At 41.9% G+C, this 24,227-nt stretch overlaps 1 protein-coding gene across 5 annotated transcripts in view; it reads right to left on the reverse strand.

The window, feature by feature from the left end:
* PLD5 (phospholipase D family member 5) overlaps positions 1-24,227 on the reverse strand; it is a 434,076-nt gene that overhangs the window by 14,572 nt on the left and 395,277 nt on the right. For all 5 annotated transcript variants that reach the window (XM_040451812.1, XM_040451814.1, XM_040451815.1 and 2 more), the window contains 2 exons: positions 20,238-20,374; positions 7,931-8,099 (listed from right to left, as the gene is read on the reverse strand). In XM_040451812.1, the coding sequence (XP_040307746.1) occupies positions 7,931-8,099; positions 20,238-20,374 (306 nt within the window). The remainder of the gene's footprint in view (positions 1-7,930; positions 8,100-20,237; positions 20,375-24,227) is intronic.

Below are 24,227 nucleotides of genomic sequence, written 5' to 3' on the forward strand. Positions count from 1 at the left end.
TGTGGACTCTTCCCATGGACTTGATTACCTGTGAATGCTCTTAAGTCGTAGTTATATATCTGTGAGGTCCTGTGTTACCCACCTGTCATTCAGTAAGAGCAGTCACCCTGCTCAGACATTCTATCACAACACATGTCCACACACTCTACTGCCTCCTTTTGAGGAAAATATTATTGTGGAATCACAATGGATGTAAAAAAGAACAAAATATATATCCTAATTTAAGTTGGGGATGTCATCACTGCTTGAGGCTCTATGGATAACCCATTTGCTCTAGAAAGCTGAAGATGCCCAAAAGAGGGAGACAGCTTTATCTGGGAGACTAAAGTGGCAGCAGAAATCATACTGTATTCACTGACATACTACTAAACACCTAATATGCTGTAGGTGACAGCAAAGACTTTTCAAAAGTGATTTACTTTTTAAATGTTTTTCAAAGTTTATTTATTGAGAGAGAGAGAGAGAGAGAGAGAGAGAGAGAGAGAGAGAGAGGCAGTGAGACAGGGAGAGAGAGAATCCCAAGCAGATTCCACAATGTAAGTGTAGAGTCCAATGCAGGGCTTGATCCCATGAATGGTGAGATCATGACCTAAGCCGAAATCAAGAGTCAGACACTTAACCGACTGATCCACCCAGGAACCCCAAAAGTGATTTATGAACTTATTAAAAAATAAAAGCCTAGCTGACAGGGGCAATTCTGTGAATGCAGTCTGTTTCCCATGAGTCCCCTCATGGACATAAATCCCCCCAAGCCAAGGATAGGGGTGCCCACTCCTCCGAGGAGAGAGATTCCCTGCCTCACTCCCAGGTTGTCTGCTTTATCAGGGCTTAAAGACTCCAGAAGACATGCTTCACTCAAGGTTCCAATGCCCACTTGTCTTGGAAAAGCTCTCACCCATCTGTGTTCTAGATGTAGGGGCCGCAGGCTTCATTCGCACCCAGGCTTATCTTGATGCTTAGAAGTGCAGGGCCTGGCTTCCATGAGGACCAGAGTCTCTGTTTCATGAAACGTCCAATGGTGAACTATTAACGTTTGGTTCATTCCAGTAATGAGACCATGAGTGTTTGCAAAGATGGAGCTAAGTAGAGAATAAAATAATGGATTCTACTTTCCTTGTAATTTCTTGCAAGTCTTAAATGAGAGCACTAATTTCATGATGGAGATTTCAACTGACAATGGCTTAGAGAAGAGATAGGAGCAAATGCACCATGTGTGATGGGCCCCAGACATTTTCCCCTCTGCTTCTGCTTGTATTAGTCATATCTTCTTATTTTCTGTATTCAGATGCTTTGACATTTGGGTCCTGCTGAGCCTGGAGGGATTGCCCTTCTGAGGGCTGGCTAATTCCTAGAGATAGCGAACAACTTGCCTGTGAGCACACTTCTCATATGTAAACCAAACAGTCCAGGGACCATACCCAGAACCACCTCCTTTATGGGCTCTCACACTCTGGGTCACTATCCGTCTGCTCTAATCACCCCAGGGTCAGGTACCAGGAAATCAGGGACAGCTCCTAGGCCCAAGGGCCCACTGAAATTATTCAAACTTGCCGATCCTAAATTGGCTTACCCTGCTTGCTTGTTCCACCACCACGTAAACCAAACAAAGGCCCTTGCCCATATTTCCCCTCACTCCTGCCTTATGCCCCCTTCTCTTGAGATCTATGGATAAAACAAACTATTTTTGCAATGGCTGTTGTCTTCTGATCCGTTGATGTTGTCACACCTCAATCATAAAGTTATATTTTAAAACACTGTGATATCTGGTAAGTCTGATGATGGTACCCCTCTAAGTGCAAGCATACTGTACTCTGAGTAAACGACTTCCCCCAAAAGATTCTTCACCCCTCTCCAAGCACATCCCCCGTTTGAGAAAATGGCAAAAATGACTCCACATCCACCATGTCTTGGACATGGGCTGTGTTCCCTCCACTCGCTGGTTCCCATAGAGCCTTCCTAAGGCTCCCTTTTTTATTTCATCCATCCATCCATCCATCCATCCATCCATCCATCCATCTATCCATCCACGCATTCCACATATATGCTTTGAATGCTTTGTGCCAGCATCATGCCAGGCCCTGGGAATACGATGGTGAACCTATTCACTGCCATGCAGCCTCACATGCCACTTCGGTTATCTGGAAAATGCTATCCCTGCAGATGAAACAATCCCCAGCAGTCTCTTGTCCATGGAAAGGTACTGAACACAAACTGACTCTATTCTCCTGGTTCTCTGCCTGGCTTCCTGGGTCCATCCAGTGTTTCCTATAATCCCTGATATCTGATTCCAAACTAAAGTTGGCGCCCTGATGCAACTCCTGGTTATCACACTCATTTGCAAACCTGGCACGGAAAATAGACCTACAGTAGTGATCACAGACCTGTTGTTATTTCCATTTTATCGAGAAGTAATTGACGTCTATCGTTGCATAAATTTTAGTTGTACAGCATGATGTTTTGATTTACATATATTGTGAATGATGATTGCAATAGGTGCAGCTAACAGCCATCTTCTCATACATTGTATCATACAGATACAATACAAAGAAAAGAAAAGAAAAGAAAGAAAAGAAAAGAAAAGAAAAGAAAAGAAAAGAAAAGAAAAGAAAAGAAAAGAATGAAGAATTTTTTTTTTCTCTTTGTGATGAGGACGCTTTGGATTGATTTCCTTGACAACTTTCCTACGTATCCTATAGCAGCATTAGCGGAAGTCATCACGTTGTACATTATATCCCTAGTACTTATCTTGTAACTGGAAGTTTGTACCCTTTGACCACCTTGCTTCAATTCCCCCGCCTCTCACCCTCCCCCCCCACCTCTGGTTACCACAAGTCTGATCTCTTTTTCTATGACTTTGTGTGTGTGTGTTTTAATTTTAGATTCCACATACAATTGGTATCAGACAGTATTTGTCCTTCTTTGCCTGACTTATTTCACTTAGAATAATGCCTTCAACGCCCATCTATGTTGTCACAAATGGTAGTATTTCCTCATTTTTATGGCTGAATAATATCCCATTGTATATATATACCACAACTTCTTTATCCATTCATCCACTAACGGGCACATAGGTTGTTTCTGCGTCTTGGCTACTGTGAATATTGCTGCTATGAACATGAAGATGCAGATACACTTTTGAGTTAGTGTTTTGGTTTCTTTGGGATATACTTCCATAAGTAGAATTACTAAATCACATGATAGTTCTATTTTTAATTTGTAAAGGATGTTTCATACTGTTTTCCATGGTAGCTATACCAATTTAAATTCCTACCATGAATTCCCTTTTCTCCACATATTCACCAGCATTTGTTACCTCTTGTCTTTTTGGTGATGGCCATTCTAAAAGGCATGCTGTGGTATCTAATAGTGGTTTTAATTTGCATTTCCCTAATGACTGGTAATGTTGAGCATCTTTTCATGTACCTGTTGGCCTTCTGTCTATCTTCTTTGGAGAAATGTCTATTCAGCTCCTTTGCCCATCTTTAAATTGGGTTATTTGCTATCGAGTCATATGAGTTCTTGATGTATTTTGGCTATTAACCTCTTATCAGATATGTGGTGTGCCAATATTTCCCCCCCCTTCCATAAGTTGTTTTTTCACATTGTAGATGGTTTCTTTTCTTGGCAGAAGCTTTTTAGTTTGATGTAATCCCATTTGCTTATATTTATTTTTGATTTTGTTGCTTGTACTGTAGAGGTCCTATCCAAAAAATTATTACCCTAATCCCTGTCAAGAAGCTTTGTTTCTGTGTTTTCTTCTAGTAATTTCATGGTTTCAGGTCTTACATTTATGTATTTAATCCGTTTTGTGTTACTTTTTATGAGTGGTGTATGATATGGGTCCAGTTTTATTCTTTTACATGTGAATATCCAGTTATCTCAGTACCATTTATTGACAAGGTTGTCTTTTCTCCATTGAGTATTCTTGGCTCCCTTGGCTGTGTATGCTTGGGTTTATTTCTGGTCTCTTGATTCTATTCCATTGGTCTATTTGTTTTTATGCCAGTACCATATTTGATGACCATAGCTTATTATAGTATAGCCTGAAATCAGAAAATGTTATAATTCCTTCTTTGTTCTTCTTTCTCAAGATTTCTTTGGCTATTCAGGTTCTTTTGCAGTTCCATATAAATTTTTGCGTGTTTTTTCTACTTTCTACATCTAAAGGATGCCATTGGAGTCTTGATAGTATTGCATTGAATCTATAGATAGATTTCGGTTGTATTGACATTTTAACAATATTACTTCTTCTAATATCTTTCCATTGTTTTGTGTTGTCTTTGATTTATTTCATAAATACCTTAGAGTTTTCAGTATAGAGATTATTCACCTCCTTAGTTAAATTTATTCCTAAGTATTTTATTGTTTTTAATACTAGTGTATATGGGATCCATTTCTTTATTTCCCTTTCAGAAATTTCATTGTTAGTGTATAGAAACACTACTGATTTTTGTGTGTTAATTTTGTATTTCTGTAACTTTGCAGAATTCATTGATTAAATATAACATTTTTTTTTTTTGGCTGAGTCTTTAAGATTTTCTATATATAAAGTCATGTTGTCTGCAAACTGACAATTTTGCTTCTTCCTTTTCAATTCTGATCCTTTTTATTTCTTTTTCTTGCCTGATTGCTCTGGCTAGGACTTCCAGTACTATGTTGAATAGGAGTGGTAAGAATGGGAACCCTTGTCTTGTCTCTGATCTTAAAGGAAAACTTTTCATCATTGAGTATGATGTTAGCTGTAGGTGTCAAAGACCTGTTTCTACTTCTAATACTTATTTGTGAACTCAGACATGTGCATGGCTACCTCAGTTTATAAAAACCAGTAAAATGGAAATAAAAATTTCTATTTTATCAATATTACCAGAATGTTAGGAAGATTAAAACGAAATATATGTGGGAAGCATGCTTTTTTTTGGAAATTTATAGTAAATTCTAGAATTTTATGTCTTTAAGTTGTTGATAATTTCAACTTTTAAAAAATATTTAATGGCATGATTGAGTTAAAAAACATCTTATCTGATATTTTTGTTGATCCTCAGAGATACATCAGTCAGATGAGTAGCCTCTCTGGTCTTCGAGCAGATATAAATATGATGTTTTTAACATAGGTAGGAAAGACAAAAAAATCTTTATAACTTCAATTATTTGTTCTACTTGCTGACCATACAGTATGAGGTTTAAGAGCTCAGTCTCTGGAGTTAGACTTGTATTTGAATCTCTCTCCACTATTAACTAGTGTCCTGGAGGGAAATTATTTAATTTCTTCAGGCTTCACTCTCAATGTATGTACAATGGGAAAATTTCCCACTTCATAGTGTGGTTATGAAGATTAAATAGTACATACAAAGTATTTAATGCAGCGCCTGTCTAAATGTCTATACTCATGAATATAACCAATTCCTTCATTTGTTTAAAAAATATTAAGCACTCACTACATCCAGGCAACGTGACGTGAGATGCTGCCATAACGGCACCAATAAAAACTTAATAAAAGATGGGGCAATGGTTTATCCCATGGGCAGCAGGCAGCAAGGAAATTGGTATTGCAGGATGGAAAGAATGGAGACCCATGTTAATGCAGTGGAAAAATACTTGGTAAGACTGTAACCTGCACTGATTTGGAAGGAAGACTAAGCACCCCGAAACCTTTGGCTACAGGGCAACGGATGGGAAAACAAATTGTTAACAGTGTATACGGGTCATTACTAGTGCTTTTAGGAAGTTAGTGGAGGAGATAAATGAGCTCAGAGATGGATTTGCTGGCTCGCAAGCACATATGGAAGGGAACAGCTACGCTAGAAATATGGTATTTCAAAGGGCTGGAAAAACTATGCTGGGAGCCCAATAGTAGAAAAGAAATTTGAAGAATGCTTTCAGTGGCTGAGTTAAGACTCATTTACGGGGACACACAGGTAGCTCAGTCGGTTAAACCTCTGACTTCAGCTTAGGTCATGATCTCACGGTCTGTGAGTTCAAGCCCTGCATCAGGCTCTGTGCTGACAGCTCAGAGCCTGGAGCCTGCTTCAATTCTGTCTCCCTCTCTCTGTGTTCCAACCCCCCATCATGCTCACTCTCTCTCTCTCTCTCTCTCTCTCTCTCAAAAAAAAAAAAAAGACTCATTTCTGCAGCAAAGATCAGATAACTGAAGTAATCATAATTGGTATAATCTTCCCACCCAAGTCTGATGACCTGAATGAAGCCACCGTTAATAAGAAGAGACAGAAGGGGGGAGGGGAGAGGAAGAGGAAGGCTGAGGCAGAGGTATATGGGAAAGGAAGCATGATTAGTGAAGTTTGGGAATTATGTACAACAAAATCTTTGGTTGTGGCTACTGGTACTTGGAAATGACTAGAAGCAAACAAATCAGAAGCCTATTATGTTTCTGAGAAAATTGCATTGCCAGAGAAACCATGAGCTAGAACCAAAACCTCCTTTAACTGTTCACGCTGAAAACAACCTTGGGAGCTGGCACAGGAGGACTTCACTGTACCTGCCCAGAAGGATTTTACGATCACTTGGACCAGCGACTGCTGAGTGTCCTCTCCTGAATGGGGGTTTTTACTGTCCTTCTCCTGTTCCTGTTATGTGGGGAGGAGGCAACTTCAACCTGGGTCTTGGGTCTCGTAGGAGACTGTTGTTTTGTTTTTAGTTTCTGTTTATTGAACTATGAAATGCCATATCCAGATTTGCTGTCCAGTCCTGCACATCACTAGGAGGTCCTGAACTTTGAGCTGTGCAAAGCCACACTCATAAGCGGTCTCTGCCACTGAATGTGGACAGGTGAGTGACTTCTGAGCATCAGAATGAAGGCTAAAGGGATGTTCCCCACCTCCAGGTCTAACCCATAAATGTCTCCTGGGAAGCCCTCCAGTCTCTCTCTCCTTCTGATCGACCTTGGGATGTTGAGGCTCAGGACTATCTTGGAAGGTATGTGTCAGAGTGGATGGTGGTGCCCCTGTCATCTTGGGTCCTTAAATGCTGCAAGGAGCACAGACCCATCACCTAGAAGGGTGCCTGGCAGAAAGTAGGATCTTGGGGTATATATTTTTAATGTTTATTTATTTATTTTGAAAGAAAGAGAGAGAGTAAGCAGGGGAGGGGCAGAGAGAGAGGGATAGAGAATCCCAAGGGAACTCCTCCCCATCAGCACAGAGCCTGATGCAGGACTTGAACCCGCAAACTGTGAGATCATGCCCTGGGCCAAAATCATTAATAAGATGTTTAACTGAGTGAGCCACCCAGGCACCCCTCTCAGGGTACTTTTGCTGAATGACTGCAGTGGAGGCTAGAAAATGTAAGCCCTAAAGGACTAGAGGGCATTAGTCAGATAAAGCATGGAGGAGAAGAGTGTTATGGGCAGAGGGAACAGCATGTACAAAGGCCCTGAGGTGAGGAAGAGGAAGTCACAGGTAAGGACCCAAGGAACGTCAAACATGAGCTAGGGAGTTACCACACTGAAAGTAATACCAATTCCCAATCTTGCCCCGCTCAGAGTAGGCGGATATGGATTAGCATGTGGCCCCGGGGGGCTGGAACAAGGGCAGGAGCTAAGCCAGGGGCACGTTGGGGCTGGGGGAGGCTGTGCAGGTGCATGTGACCTCACTGAGGTCATGGCCTTAGGAACTGGAATGGCAGGCAGGAGAACGAGGCAGACCCAACAAAGTGGAGAGGACACCACGGGCAGTGTATAAAAACAGGGCAGGGCCAGGAGGCACCAGGAAATGTGGGATCCAGGCTCCTTTTCTCGAGAGTGTTTGTCTTGAAACATTACTTATCCTACTTTTGAAGTGCTTTTTCACTATCAGAGACTGTTATCCTGGTTCTTACTTGGCAGTTTACATGAGTGCAAATGCTCATGGCTTTCACAGATGTGCAGAGGGAATCAGCCCTTTTTATTTAATAATACATAAGCCAATGTCATACTTACAACTTTCAAACTGCAGTTGGCTATTTCAGTGCAAATAGCCTTAAGAGATGAAATAAAGTTAAACGTAAGGGGGTCTGTTTCCTTCCAGAAGCTTATCAGGAGTCGAACTTTAACGCTTCGCAAAACTAAGGCTTCTCTGATTTTCCCATCCAAGTCTGGCCAGTAAGTCCTGCAGAAATAATACCCATGTGGATAAAAACAAAGAAAATAAGTTAGCTGGGGGAAAGTAATTTACTAGACTACAAAGAACATTTATATATTAACCCAATCGTTAACTGCTTTCTGTAAATAACTTGATTGGATATTTGGAAAGAGGCTTTACTGGGTCCTGCCCCTGCCTAAAACGTGTTCTCCCACCAGCAGGGCCTCAGGGTGTGTGTGTGGAGTATGCGGACAGGTTGGCCTCGACCGTGTGCTACCCTCGCCACACTTGCACCCACCTCCAGCTGGACCTTAGCTCATACGTGTGCAAAGAATCAACTTTCCAACAGAGTTCCAGTTCGGAGCCTCGAGCACCTCTTTGGTCCCCAAATGCTGCCTGAACCCCTCTTCTTTGGAAACTGCCCCCCAAATGAGCTTCTGCTCTGGTCATCCCCTTACTCTTACTTCCAGTTGCCTTCCTCTCTCCTGACCAAGCCCCCAACTACTCTGCCCTTGGACTCCTCCATCAGGCAAACAGTTTCTCCTGGAGGCTCAGCCTCTTCCCTCAATCCTTAGTCTTCTGCCTTAATTAAATCCTGACCAGAGACTCTCCAGAAGTCTGGCCATGTATTTTTCTACCAGAGTTTGCCCACTTAGTGTAAGAAGTGGGGTCAGCTCCCCCCCAACACACACAATGTCACTTCCAGAACTGTCATTCAATTCTCATTTAAGAAGGAAAAACAACAAATGTTTCCTTCGGAAGGATAAGCTCCGAATCTCTGTCTCCTCTCGGCCCTGACAAACCTTGTTTGTTCACTTGTTCACATCTTCCCCTAGATCCAGGCCAACTCAGTTTGGACTAGTAAAGTATTATTCAAAACATTAGCCTGTTGGCCTCATGATCACTGCACCTCCAAAGTTCTCCTCTTTATATTGGACTGGCTGCGGTTCTTTTTAAAAAAAATTTTTTTTCCAACTTTTTTTATTTATTTTTGGGACAGAGAGAGACAGAGCATGAACGGGGGAGGGGCAGAAAGAGAGGGAGACACAGAATCGGAAACAGGCTGCAGGCTCTGAGCCATCAGCCCAGAGCCCGACGCGGGGCTCGAACTCACGGACCGCGAGATCGTGACCTGGCTGAAGTCGGACGCTTAACTGACTGCGCCACCCAGGCGCCCCATGGACTGGCTGCGGTTCTACAGCATCCCATACTCTGGGAAATCCTCACTGACCATGTTCTTGCCCTGCGTGGGCCCAGCCCGGTGACCCTCTCACTCTCCTGCTCTATCCGCTTTGGGTCCCCTTTCTGGCCCAGCCTAACCTCAGTGCCGCTTGCCTGAAGGACACCTGCCCTGATCCTTCCTCTTAGCTCTTGGTAGCATCTAAATCCTGGCTCAGAGCCTCACCTAGCCACACACATTGGTCTATTTCAATGGTCACAAAGCCGAGGATTACCGAACAAAGTCAGTTCAGCCTGTGAAGCTGAAGCCAGCACAAGGTCATCAGGGCCTTCACCACCATCCAGCACCCCTGTCCTTGCCTTGGCCGGTTCTGCCTCCCAGACCTTTCCGTCATTACTCTAAGCTGTACCCCACTCGAGCTAAACTTGTTGCTTCCTCTGTCCACAAAAACGGAGCTTCTCAGTCATGGTGTCCCTCAGATTTCTACCCTTGAGAGCCTCATACATCCTTCTCCCCTTCCTTCTGGCTTAGAGGATAAGGCAACCTTGTTCAGGGTCAGACCTGTACCACTCTGCCTCTTGGGCTGGTCCCCTGACCCTCTGCAGCTGTGTTTCACCGGTCATTCCTTCCTGAAGACAGTCTCAACGCCCCCACCTCCCCACCTTTCTTGTAGTTTGAGAACAAAATGTAAATCTCATCCATTGAGAGAAAATTTCCCTGACTCTGTATCACTCTGTGGCTGGTGCACAATCTCTTCTTTTTTGAACAAATCTATCATCTATCTATCTATCATCTATCTATCTATCTATCTATCTATCTATCTATCATCTATCTATATTTGAGTATAGTTGACACACAATGTTACATTAGTTTCAGGCATACAATGTAGTGATTCAACATCTGTATGTGATGCTGTGCTCACCACGGTGACCTGCCATCTGTCCCCACACAACACTGTTACACCATCCCTGAGGACATTCCCTATGCTGTGCCATCCATCCTTGTGACTTACTCATTCCACCACTGGAGGTCTGGATCTTCCTCTCTCCTTCACCCATTTTGTCCCTCCCCTGCCCCTCCCCACTGGCAACCGTCAGTTTTCTCTCTGTATTTCTGGGTCTGTTTCCACTTTTTTTTTTTTGAACATAACTTCTTGACAGTGTAATCTAGAACATCCGACTTGACTTCATCACCCCTGCTCACTTCTCAGCCTCTCGCCCCCCTGGCCTCCAGCTTGCCATTCTGCAAATCTCCAAGTCAGCAGGGATAGCCCAACTGCCACATCTAATGGATATCATTCAATTCTTATTTTAGTCAGTCTATGTCACATGCAGCTCTGTTGATGGTTTCTTTCTTCTTGATGACTAATTCCATTGGCTTCCGTGACCCTGTGGTTTGATGGTCCGTCCCTTATCTCTCAGAAAGCCTCTTTGTCTCTTCTATGGTCAATGTTCCCATCCTATTCCATCACCACCCTCTGTTCTCCTCACTGTATATGCCAACCCCTTGGTGGCTTCATTTATGTAGCTGATTTCAACTGTCCTCTATAATCTGAAAAGCTCCAAATCCGAATCACCAGGCTAACCCTCTTCAGACTTCGTTGTGAATATCTTCAGAAGATCTTTACCGATCTGGACCCTCACAAGAACCTCAAATTCACAAGTCTGCTTACTTCCTTATAGTTTTTGTAGCCTCCACTTTGCACAATGTTCACCCTCTAATCACCCAAGGTAAAAACTCGGCAATAATTCTTACATCTGCTCTCCTGTTTACCATTCACCGTGTATTTCAAAAATATTCTTGGCAAGTACGTCCTTTATTGTGTCCTTCCTATCCCTCATTAACCCTGACCTGGGCCACTATAACAGCTCCAAGGTGGTTTCTCTGCCTCCAGTCTTGTCCCTGTCAAGTACATCTTCCATGACCACCCAAGGGACCTGTCTAAAAGCATATCTCCCTTGATTAAAACATAACGGACGCTCTCCAAAGTGACAAGATCCTCTCACAGTTAGGCCTTCCCGTTCCTGGTCCCTGCCTTTCTTCCAAGTGGATCTCACAGGACCTTACCTCGGGTTCTGTGTTCTAGCACTGAACTTGACTGAACTTGTGACAGACCCTGCCATGTGCTAGGCTATTTGTCTCCACCTGAAACTTGGCTCATGCTATCCCTTCTACCTGCAAAACTCCCTTTTTGTCCTTTTTTTCTAAGTCCTGCCTATTTTAATTTTTTTTTAATGTTTATTTATTTTTGAGACAGAGAGAGACAGAGTGCCAGTGGGGGAGGGGCAGAGAGAGAGGGAGACACAGAATCGGAAACAGGCTCCAGGCTCTGAGCTGTCAGCACAGAGCCCGATGCGGGGCTCGAACCCACGAACCGCGAGACCATGACCTGAGCCGAAGTCGGACACCCAACTGACTGAGCCACCCAGGCACCCCACTCATGCCTATTTTAAAATGTAATTAAGGTAGCATTTCCTCCAATAAGCCTCTTCTAACTTTGAAACTGCCACAAATGCTCTATCATTGAGGGCCTATACTATTTTGTACATATATTTATTATTCCGTTCACCACATTGTTATGATAATCTAGTCTGTGTCCGTTTGCCGTATTGGATGGAGTTCCTGAGACCATACACTGCTCATACTTGAATCACTCCTGCACAGTGCCCAATAAATATTAGTTGAATGAAAACATAAATGAAAAATGTTAATAGCTCACAGACTAATCAGCCTACTTTTTTTTTTTTTAATGTTTATTGATTTTTTGAGAGCGAGAGAGAGCATGAGTGTGCAAGCTGGGGAGGGGCAGAGAGAGAGAGACAGAGAGACAAGATCTGCAGTGGGCTCTGTGCTGAGAGCAGAGGGGCCCAAACTCACCACCTGCGAGACCATGACCTGAGCCAAAGTTGGACATTACCCGACTGAGCCACCCAGGTGCCCCAGCCTACTTTTTTTTTCTTATTGAATAAATTTGATGCGCAACATTTTGTAAATTTAATAAGATGTATAGCATCTTACTTTGATACATTTTCACATTGTAACATGGTTGCCAATGCACTGATATTTACCATATTTACACAATTGCAGTGTAATATTGTTGCCTGTATTCATTATACAGTACATGAAATCTCCATGGCCTATTTACTATTCATTACAAGTTTGCAGCCTTAAACACCATCACTCCTATTGCTCACCCCCATCTCCTGGTAACCAACACTGTACTGTCTGTTTTCTACACTTCTCTAGATTCCATGTATAAGTGGGATCATACAGTACTTGTGTTTCTCTGTCTGACTTTTCTCACGTAGCATAATGTGCTCAAGGTCCATCCACATTGGTGCAAAGGGAAGGATATTCTCCTTTCTCATGGCTGAGTAATATTCCGTTGTGTATATGCACCACGTCTTTTCATCCATTCATCTGTTGATAGGCATTTGTGTTGTTTCCATTATGAATTCTGTTTTCATTTCCTTTGCTTAAACACCCAGATGTTGGAATTGCTGGATCGTATGGTAGATTTATTTTAATTTTGGGGGGAACCTCCCTATTGTTTTCCACAGTGATTGGATCAACTTCTCTTTCTTTCAACTGTGTATAAGGGTTCCCTTTTAACTATATCCTCATCAGCACCTACTGTCTCTTGTCTTCTTGAGGAGCCATTGTAACAGGTGTGAGGTGGTATCTCATCATTGTTTTTTTTTTTTTTTTTTTTTTTAACGTTTTATTTTATTTTTGAGATGGGGAGAGACAGAGCATGAACAGGGGAGGGTCAGAGAGAGGGAGACACAGAATCGGAAACAGGCTCCAGGCTCTGAGCTGTCAGGACAGAGCCTGACGTGGGGCTCGAACTCATGGACTGCGAGATCATGACCTGAGCCGAAGTCGGCCACCCAACCGACTGAGCCAGCCAGGTGCCCCTCTCATCATTGTTTTGATTTGCCTTTACCTCATGATGAATGATACTGAACATCTTTTCATGTGTCTGTTGGCCATTTTGATGTCCTCTTTGGAGAACGTTATTAGTTCTTTTGTCCATTTGTAATCAGACTATTTGCTTTTTTTAAAAAATTGAGTTGAATGAGTTCTTTATGTACTTGGATATTTTTTTAAATTTTTTTTTCAACGTTTTTTATTTATTTTTGGGACAGAGAGAGACAGAGCATGAACGGGGGAGGGGCAGAGAGAGAGGGAGACACAGAATCGGAAACAGGCTCCAGGCTCCGAGCCATCAGCCCAGAGCCTGACGCGGGGCTCGAACTCACGGACCGCGAGATCGTGACCTGGCTGAAGTCGGACGCTTAAACCGACTGCGCCACCCAGGCGCCCCAACGTACTTGGATATTAACCCTTTAGCTGATGTATGGTTTGCAAAACTTTTTCCCTATTCTGTAGGCTGTCTTTTCATTTTGTTAATTGTTTTTTTTTTTCTATGCGAAAGCTTTTGAGTTTGATGTAGCCTCATCTGTTAATTTTTTGTTCTTGTTTGTGCTTTTGGTATCGTGGAAAAAAATTATTACCAAGACCATTATTGATAAGCTCCTTCTCTACATTTTCTTCTAGGAGTTTAATGATATCAGGTCTTGCCTTAAAGTCTTTGACCCAACTGAGTTCATTTTTGTGAGTGGTATGAGGTGGGGGCCCAATGTAATTAATTGTTTGACCTGTTTTCTCCAGTTTCCCCAGCACCATTTGTTGAAGAGACTATGCTTTCCCCATTGAGTGTTCCTGGTGCCCGTGTTCAATAGTAGTTGACTGTATAGGCTAGAGTTTAGTTCTGGGCTCTCTATTTTGTTCTATTTGTTGATGTTTGCCCATTTTTGTACTGTGTTTTTTTTTTGTTTGTTTGTTTTGTTTTTTATTAATATGGCTTTGTTGTATAGTTTCAAATCAGGATGTGTGATGTCTCGAACTTTGTTCTTTTTCTCAGGATTGCTTTGGCTGTTTGGGGTCTTTTGTGGTTCCACACAAATTTTAGGATTGTTTCTTTTATTTCTGTGAAGAATGTTTTCGGTATTTTGACGGGGATTGCATTGAATCTGTAGATCACGTTGGGTAGTATAGCCATTTTAACAATATTAATTCTGATCCAGGAACACAGTATGCCTTTCCATTTGTTTGTGTTTTCTTCAATTTTTTTCAGCAAAGCTTTGTACTTTTCATTGTGCAGATCTTTCACTTCCTTGGTTGAATTTATTCCTATTTTGTTTTTGATGCTATTGAGAATGAGATGGCTTCTTTTCGTTTTCAGAGGCTTCATCACCAGTGAAGGAATGCAATTGATTTTGTATCTTTTTTTTTTTTTTTCAATGTTCATTTATTTTTGGGACAGAGAGAGACAGAGCATGAACGGGGGAGGGGCAGAGAGAGAGGGAGACACAGAATCGGAAACAGGCTCCAGGCTCCGAGCCATCAGCCCAGAGCCTGACGCAGGGCTCGAACTCACGGACCGCGAGATCGTGACCTGGCTGAAGCCGGACGCTTAACCGACTGCGCCACCCAGGCGCCCCTTGATTTTGTATCTTGATGCTTTACTGAAATTGTTGATTAATTCCAACAGTTTTTTGACTGATTCTTTAGGACTTTGTATATAGATCATATCATCATATCATCAGCAAATCATGTCAATTTTACTACCCCCTTCCTGATGTGTATGCCTTTTATTTCTTTGTCTTGCCTGATTGCTCTGGCTAGGGTTTCCAGAACTATACTGAATAGGAGTGGGAGAGTAGGCATCCTCGCTTTTTTCCCCACCTTGGGGAAAATGCTTTCAATTTCTCTTCAGTGAGTGTAATGTTAGCTGTTGGTTTGTCCTATACAGCCTTTGTTATGGTGAGGTACGTTCCTTCTGTACCAAATTTGTTAAACATTTTTTTTTTTATCATGAAAGGGTGTTTTATTTTGTCAAATGATTTTTCTGTATCGATTGAGATAATCGTGTGATTTTTTATGTATTATTTTATTGATGTGATGCATTTGCATTTGTTGATTTGCATATTATTGAAATATCCTTGTATCCCAGTGATAAATCCCACTTGGTCATTGTGTATAATTCTTTTAGTGTGTTCCTGAATTCGGTTGGCTACTGTTTTGTTGAGAATTTTTGCATCTATATTCATCAGGGATATTGGCCTGTTGTTGTCTTTCTTGTGGTCTCCTTATCAGATTTTGACATCAAAGTAATGCTGTTCTCATAGAATGAGTTTGGAAGTGTTCCTCCTCCTTGATATTTTGAAAGAGTTTGGGGGAGGATTGGTGTTAATTCTACTTTAAACGTTTGGTAGAATTCTCCAGTGAAGCCATCTGGTCCTGAGGTTTTCTGTTTTGGGAGTTTCTTGATTACTGATTCAGTCTCTTTACTCATAATTGGTCTGTTCAGACTTTGTATTTCATCATGATTCAGTCTGGATAGGTTGTGTGTTTCTAGCAATGTATCCATTTCTTCTAGTTTATGTAATTTCTTGGCATAAACTCGTTCATAGGCGTCTCATAATTCTAGGTATTTCTGTAGTATCAGTTGTAATGTCTCCTCTTTCATTTCTAACTTATTTCTTTGAGTCTTTTCTCTTTTTCCCTTAGTCTGGCCAACGGTGTCAATTTTGTTTATCTTTGCAAAGAACCAGTTCTTAGCTTTGCTGATCCTTTCTATTGGCTTTTGGTCTCTGTTTCATTTATTTCTGCTCTGATCCTTAATATTTCCCCCCTCCTGCTAATTTTGGGCTTCCTTTGTTTTTTTGTTTGTTTGTTTTTCCCTAGTTCCTTGTGGTATAAAGTTAGGTTATTTGAGATCTTTCTAATTTCTTAGTATCTGTGTTTATAGTTATAAACTTTCCTCTTGAAACTGCTTTTGCTGTGGCCCACAATATTTGATACATTGTGTTTTCAATGTAATTCTTTATTTGCCTTTTGGTTTCTTCTTTGACTCAATGGTTGTTTAGAAGTGTGGTTAGTGTCCATCTATTTGTAGATCTTCTCACTTTGCTCCTGTTGATTTCTAGTTTCATACCACTGTGGTCAGAGAAGATAATTGGTATGATTTCAACCTTCTTAAATTTGCTAAGATTTATTTTGTGGCCTAACATGTGATTTATCGTGGACAACGTTCCATGTGCACTTGAGAAGAATGTGTATTCTGCTGCTGTTGGGTGGAATATTCTATATATGTCTGAGCAGTCCATTTGTTCTAAATTTGTTCCAGATTCAACTGCAACATTTTCTTGTTGATTTTCTGTCCGGGTGATTTATCCATTGTTGATGGTGGGGTATTAGAGTATCCTACAGTTATTGTATTATTGTCTATTTCTCCCTTAAGATCTCTCATTAATTGTTTAATATATTTTGATGTTCCAGTGTTGGGAGCATGTATATTTATGATTACTATATCTTCTTGACATACTGGCCCCTTTGTCATTATATAACGACCTTCTTTACTTTTTGTGACCCCTTTTGGCTTGAAGTCTATTTTGTCTATTATAGGTACGGCTACGCTTGCCTTCTTTTCATATGTTTGCTTGGAATATCATCTTCCATCGTTCACTTTGAGTCTGTATTTGTCTCTAGAGCTGGAGTGAGTCTTCCGTAGGCAGCATATTGTTTTTTTATCCATCCAGCCACTCTGTGCCTTTTGATAGGTGAGTTCAATCCATTTTCACTGAGGGTGATACTAATATGTAATCATATATACTATATACTGCTGCCATTTTATTTTTTTGCCTTCTGGTTATTTTGTCTCTATTGTTTCTTTTTTCTCTTTTTCTTGTTTCCCATTCTTTCTTTTTTTTCCCCATTTCTGTCTACTTTTGCCAGTTGGTGGTTTTCCATGATGATTTGTTCATTCTCCCCCTCTTTATATTTCATGACTGTTCTAAGTTTTTGCCATGTGGTTACCATGGGGTTTACCCAAAACAACTCATAGAAAAAACAGTCCTTTTTCCGCTGATAGCAGCTTACTTTTCTTGACCTATCATATTTTATATTTTATATTTTTTGATGCCACAAATTACCTCTTTTTATGTTATGATTTCATTACCAGCTTGCTGCAGCTATCGTTATTTTGGTGCTGTTTTTGTTTAACATTTATGATATAGCTAAGAGTTTCATACACTGTTCCAAAAAAGAGTTCCAGTTTTCTAATTCTGACGGCCTGTTTATCACCTTAATCAGAATTTTGCGTGCTGTCAATTTTTTGTTTCAGCTTGAAGAGCGCCTCTCAACATTTCTTGTAAGACAGGTCTAGTGGTGGTGAACTCCCTCAGCTTTTGTTTGTTTGGGAAAGCATTTCTTCCTCCTTCACAGCTGAAAGGTAACTTTGCCAGGAGAGAGTATTCTTGGCTGCCGGCCTACATTCTTATTGTTCCTTCACACATTTACTGGTTTTCTTCTGAAAGATGTATTTCGTGTGACTGAGGAAATAAATAATGAACAACCCCAAACCAAGGCCAAAATAAATATGCGAATTGCTAAAAGAAACAGCACTTGATTGCCAAAACAGGAAGAACTGAAATAGGGCTTCTGATTTTTTACTGCGGGATTGATTTAGCCATACATCATTGTTCCCTTCACTTCTTACTTCTTTGAAAGTTAGAAGTCACTTCTAATATTGTTGCCTAATGATGGTGTATATATTTTTCTACCTGTGACCAACCACTTCTACTTTGGGAACCTGTGAATGTTTCCTCTTTCATTTGGATGTTTAGCAGTGCGTAGACTAAAAGCCCAGCCTGTGGCACACTGATGCACTGATATTTGACAATGTCCATTTGTTCATTCTAGTTGAATTCTGAAAACTTTCTCCAGGACAATGTAGAGACAAGTAACCATGCTGACTCTTAAGTAATTTTTTTGTAGGATTGAGAAGAATTTAATTATAACGTGGATGTTTGAACTTCTTATGTCTCTGATGACTTTTTTAAAAAAATTTAATGTTTATTTACTTTTGAGAGGGGGAGAGGCAGGCAGAGAGAGAGGGAGACACAGAATCTGAAGCAGGCTCCAGGTTCTGAGTTGTCAGCACAGATCCCGACGTGGGGCTTGAACTCACGAACTCGTGAGATCATGACCTGAGCCGAAGTTGGATGCTTAACCGACTGAGCCCCCCAGGAGTCCCTCTGATGACTTTTCATTAGAATGCTTGATGGGATTGTGGGTTTGAAATATCCTAAGTATGATAAGAGAACTGCTCTTTGGACAGCCGCTGAAATGGTAGATTAATAACCAAAATGCAAAATTTCAGGTGAGTTTTCAGTTTTTTAACATTCTTTTAGTTTTCTTTAACTTCTACATTTCCAAGATATTTTAGATTCTCTATGCTAACTCCTTCCTCTCTGGCCACAAAGGATATTAATTTTGTTTGTGGGGCTTCATGGAATGAAGGTTTTGTCAATCCTAAGAAATCATCACCCCATTATCCCTTACTCTCATTCTGAATAATAGGAGAAGCAGGCAAAACGTATCTATTATGTTTCAAAGTCTTCTCAAAGTGAAGTTGACATCTAAAATGAAATCTCAAACCAATAAATTGGAGAAAAATAAAAAAGAGATAGCAAACATGTAAAAGTATATGGGTAAACACCTACGAATATTCAAGGGATGTGCCATATTTTAAAGTAAAAATGTTTTAATAGTATATCTTGTAGCTTAAAATGCTTTTTGACATTATGGGAGATCACTTTGCAGGAGACTCATGCTTTTGCAATCTTACAGGCATCTGCATAAAGAAGCTGCATATTAGGCATATGTTGGTTGGCAACATGAACAATATTCAAGCAAGAGAGGGCACGCTTCATCATTTACCTCAGTAAAGGGTTATTTTGCAATTGCAATTTCCCAAATTAAAAAGGTCTCCGGCTGTACTCTCAGAAATGTGCACTTTGAAAACTTTTCCTGGCTTTAAATGGGTTATTCAAAGCACTTATAAGTAGCCAAATCTGTGCATTCCTGGCAGGAGAGCAAAAGTGGGAAATATCTGGGGCACAGCCAGGCATTTATGCACTTAGGGGCATATAGTCCATCCCTAAATTTATTTCAAGTATTCCCCCTCTAAACAATGATGAATTGCTGTAAAAATCCCTTCATTTTTAAATTTAATTTTTTAAAACGTTTATTTATTTTGTAAGAGACAGCGACAGAGAGTGAGCAGGGGAGGGGCAGAAGGAGAGGGAGAGGAAGACACAGAATCCCAAGCAGGATCCAGGCTGCGAGCTGTCAGCACAGAGCCCGACGTGGGGCTCAAACTCATGAACTGAGAGATCATGACCTGAGCCAAAGTCGGATGCTTAACCAACTGAGCCACCCAGGTGCCCCCCAAATCCCTTCATTTTTTAAAATGCTCGCTTCCTCATAGAGAGGAATGGATTGACTGAGAACATATAGATACTGAGTTTCTTTCTTCTTTAAGTTGGAAAAATACAAAAAATCAGCCTTTAATGAAGACTGACATGAATACGACCAAAATGATGTCTCCTTGGAGGAAAATCTTGCCAGACCTACTCAGTTTCAGTATATCCTTCAGGGACACCTGCTAGCTAAGAACTTTCAAGAAATATTTTTTGGGGAGCATCTGCCAGGCTCAGTCAGTAGAGCACGTGACTTTTGATCTCAGGGTTGTGAGTTCGAGGCCCACACTGGATGAGGAGATTACTTTTAAAAAGTGTTAAATTTTTTTTTCCAGAAAAATTTTTTTTTCCAATTTATTTTATTTTTCAAATAAATTTCAAATTGAAAACAACCCGATCTCCATTCTAAAGTTGCTCTCATGCCTGTAAGGTAAAACACGGTGGTACTTCTGTAGGGTGAGTCCCCGAGTCCTTCAAATGGACTGAGGGAGGAGATGCATCATGGGTAAGTTGCAAATGCACTCGGAGGTCTGAACGGTGTGTGACCTAAAGGGAAACGGAGAGCACCTCAGTGTCCAGCCGGTTTCCTATGGTCCCCGGTTTGCACCTGGCCTTGGAGGCTGGGTTGGAGGACGAGGTTACTCACTCACTGACCTTTTGGTGCTCGTGCTGGAGATTGGCAGGTAGTCCGTGACAGCGATGTATACGTACTGCTTGGCGTCGTCTATCACGCTGTAGATGGCGTCTATGTCAAAGCTTCTGTTTTTAGGGCAGAAGAGTTTGGGAGAATTCTGTGAAGACACAAAAACCAAACTTTCAGAGGATTAATTTTTGTCAGCTGGGGCTTTCTCTTTGTTGTTGTTGTTGTTGATTTGTTTCAGTGGATCTTGGCTTTGAGGTAGATTTTTCAAACCAACTCTCCAGTCCTTTATGAGAATAGACAAATGTGTTTTCAATCCCATCATAGTTGAGGCATGTTCAGATCAAGGTGTGGTGGGATGTGTCTCAAGTCTGACCTTTATGTCTGTTTGGGGAGGGAATTCTTACTTTCAGGATACACACCTCTCATTTTCAGAGTATTCTAACTCACACTCACAGGGCTCTGGTGAACACTCCATCATGAATAACAGTTAATTTTCTCAGGTGTTACCATATAATACATATATGTACACACAGCAATCAATTTACCCGAAAAGTCATTTCATTTGAAAGGTGATGTGGGCATAAAAACATTCTAGACATACAATCTAAAAAATCTTGTGGATTTTTTCCCCTCTCATCATTAAGTCAGGAAGAAGAGTGCAAAGGTCATCAATAATTCTAAAGAAAACCCCAACAAGTGACTACGAAGACCAAATTCATCAGGAGGGACAGGGAAGGAGGATATTCTGAAAAACTCAAGCCAACGAACAAAGAGGCAAATTATACTTGAGGCATTTTTCTCCTGTTGCTCAAGGTGGTTTCCATCTTATAAAAATAAGGTGTTTTTGGATGAAATTGCTATAGAAAGATGTAGTTTGGCTTTCTCATTGTTTTCCCAGCACACAGGACTAAAAATAGCATTACTGGGGTTGCTGTCTTACTCTGAGCAGCAGGAGGCAGTGGTGAGTGGAGGGGTGCACGGATGGGAGGGCTTCTGGAACTGTCCTGCATCCAACGCTCAGGACAACTCCCATCACTGTGCTGGTGGAAATGCCTATCCCGGCTTAGACAGAGGGAAGATGAAGCCGTTGTCTTGGATGTCCAAGCAAGACAGACGTGGAGCGTGGGGGCAGGAAAGGAGCCTGTTGAAGGTCATATACTCTCTCAACATCCCTGCTCAAAAAGTCATCTTGGAAGGCGACTATCAGATTGAGTTTTTGATCATTTATTTTTCTTTTGGAATGAAGATGAGTTTCCAAGTCTTTTAAGAAACTTATGCCAGGGGCACCCGGGAGGCTCAGTCGGTCAAGTGTCCGAATGTTGATTTCAGCTCAGGTCATGATCCAGCATCGTGGGATTGAGTCCCATGCTGGGCTCTGCGCTGACAGCACGAAGCCTGTTTGGATCTTCTCTCTGCCCCTCCCCCCGCTCGTGCTCTCTCTCAAAATAAATAAGTAAACTTAAAAAAAAAAAAACAAAAACAACTAATGACAAAAAACCCTCACAAAAAAACGTAAAAATAGAGGTGCCTGGGTGGCTCAGGTCATGATCACAGTTTGTGGGTTCAAGCCCCGCGTTGGGCTCTGTGCTGACAGCTCAGAACCTGGAGCCTGCTTTGGTTTCTGCGCCCCCCCCCTCTCTGCCCCTCCCCCACTCACGCTCTGTCTCTCTGTCTCAAAAAATGAACATTAACAAAAAAATTTTAAAAACATAAACATAAGAAAAGACACAAACATAAACCCCAAACAAAAACAACAAAAGATAAAACCAACCAACCAACCAACCAAACCCAGTGCTGGTCCTACACCTTTTCCCTAGCACACACACAGAGGATACTCTGCCTGTCCCCAAGACAGGTGCTCCTGCTTCTAGTGGCCACTGGGTCTCCCTCTTACTCCTGACTGCCCCTCCTCCCATTCAGGCTCTACTGCTCTTTCTTTGCTGGGGCTTTTACACATCGTTTTCTCATCACCATGATGGACACACACACACACACACACACACACACACACACACACATCACACTCAGCATTTCTGGTGTCTGGGAATCCAGTCTGAACCCACTGAACTATGGCCTCCGAGCCCTGGCCTCCCATTTCTCTGCCTCCCTCCTGTGCCAGCTATCACGCCCTCTGTGCCTGGCTCTCATCTGTCTGCCCCTGCACATTTGCTCCCGCCAGCCCTTCCGGCCCAAGCTTCCTTGTTCTTGCCCGTCGGTTTTATGCTTTCTCTAGTTCAACTACAAGCTCCTCCATGAAACTTCTGTATTTCCCCAGCCAGAGGCCCCTTCTCCCTTCTCTGCCCGCCCGTAATATGATTGATTGGCTACATTATTTAGCATATTCAAACTTGTAATTATTTGCACTTGCCTCATTTGCCTGCCTAGACTGTCACTGACCTGATTTTAGGGACTGTACTTTACTCATTTTTCTATCTCCATGAAAACATCCAAAATTGACATTACTTAATTCCCTCAGCCTGCTGGGTCTGCTTTAAACATTCTTCAGGCTAACATGGGGGAGCTGAGGGTCTTCGCTCTAGACAGGAGCTCAAGGAAGCTCCGACATGCGTCCAAGCGCCCACGTTTCTGTTTCAGGAATTTCTTGAACTTCCTTGCATGTTGCAAAAACGAGGTTTTGGTTTCAGGGAGGAAAAAATTGAGGCACAGGAGTCGTTGCTGTCTTCACATTTGCTCTTATATCCTGCAAGTCTGGACTTTGGGTGCCTTTCAGTGATACAGGCTAGGCTCCAGCATTTATAGCCTGCAGCCTGCTGGCTGTGCACCTTACACTTGCTGAGCCTCGCAGCCTAAGGGATTAATAGTAGAACGCACCTCTCACACTGGTTTCCCTTGAAGCTTAAATCGGGTAATGGCCTGTTCCCTGGCTGGGTGAGTGCCTTTCTTCTGTGCTTGCTTTCATTTGTTCAGCAAATAGTACGAAGTGCCCGCCATGCTCCAGCTCTAGGCTAGCCACCTGGTATATACCAGTGATCAAAGTAAGACTCCTGCTTCCTGGAGCTTCATTCTGGAGCGTGCTACATTGTATTGCATTCATATGCAACCGCTGGGTTGCTCATCCCCTTTACCTTATGCCATGCTGTGCTTAGCATATGTTTTATATCCATATCTGTGGAATGAATGTGAAAGTGCTTCTTAAATTAATCAGCATTGAAGGTCTGTGTGATCCCCCAACCTCCATTCTTAATGGAGTTACTTCATGCTACGTCTTTCCATCCACGTGTGAACAGTTCTTTATTTGGATTTGCCTGCTGTATTGTTTCCTATGTTCCCATTGTCTAACCCAGTGCCTAAACCATGGCAGGTGCTCCACGTGTTTATTAAGGAAATGCATGACCCTCGGTATCAGTACCCCCCTGGCCCTAGGGGCATGGTGGTATGTGATGACATGTTCCAGAGTCTGCTACCTTTGAAAATAGTGCTGAATATACTACTGGCTAAAAATGTTTGCTTAAGATATAAATGAATAAGGGGTGCCTGAGTGGCTCCAACTCTTGGTTTCAGCTCAGGTCGTGATCTCATGGTTCAGGAGTTCGAGCCCCACATCAGGTTCCTGGCTGACGGTGGGGAGCCTGTTTGGGATTCTCTGTCTCTGTCTCTCTCTCTCTGCCCCTCCTCCACTCATGCACTCATGCTGTCCCCCGGCGCCCCCCCCCGCCCTGCAAAATAAATAAATAAACATAAAAAGATGTAAATGAATGAACAACACAAAGAATGATCTACTGATTCAGCGGAGGAAGTTAACTAGTTCCAATAGTTTAATTACAGAGAAGGCTGTTAAGTTTCCCTGTTATTGCTCCTGAATTAATTTTTTGAGCCTAGCACTGTGTACTCCTTTACTATGAGAGGGAGAAGAAAAACAGATTCTTCCCTGTTTCAGCTCTGTGATGACTTTTACTGCTCAAATGCTCTCGTGCACCTTGCTTCTAGGCAATATGTCTCTCTTAGATCAAATAGTGCCTTATACACGCACGTAACTTGTT

The sequence above is a fragment of the Herpailurus yagouaroundi genome, unplaced genomic scaffold (genome assembly GCF_014898765.1).
Source record: "Herpailurus yagouaroundi ecotype Mexico unplaced genomic scaffold, PumYag 205, whole genome shotgun sequence".
Taxonomy (NCBI): domain Eukaryota; kingdom Metazoa; phylum Chordata; class Mammalia; order Carnivora; family Felidae; genus Herpailurus; species Herpailurus yagouaroundi.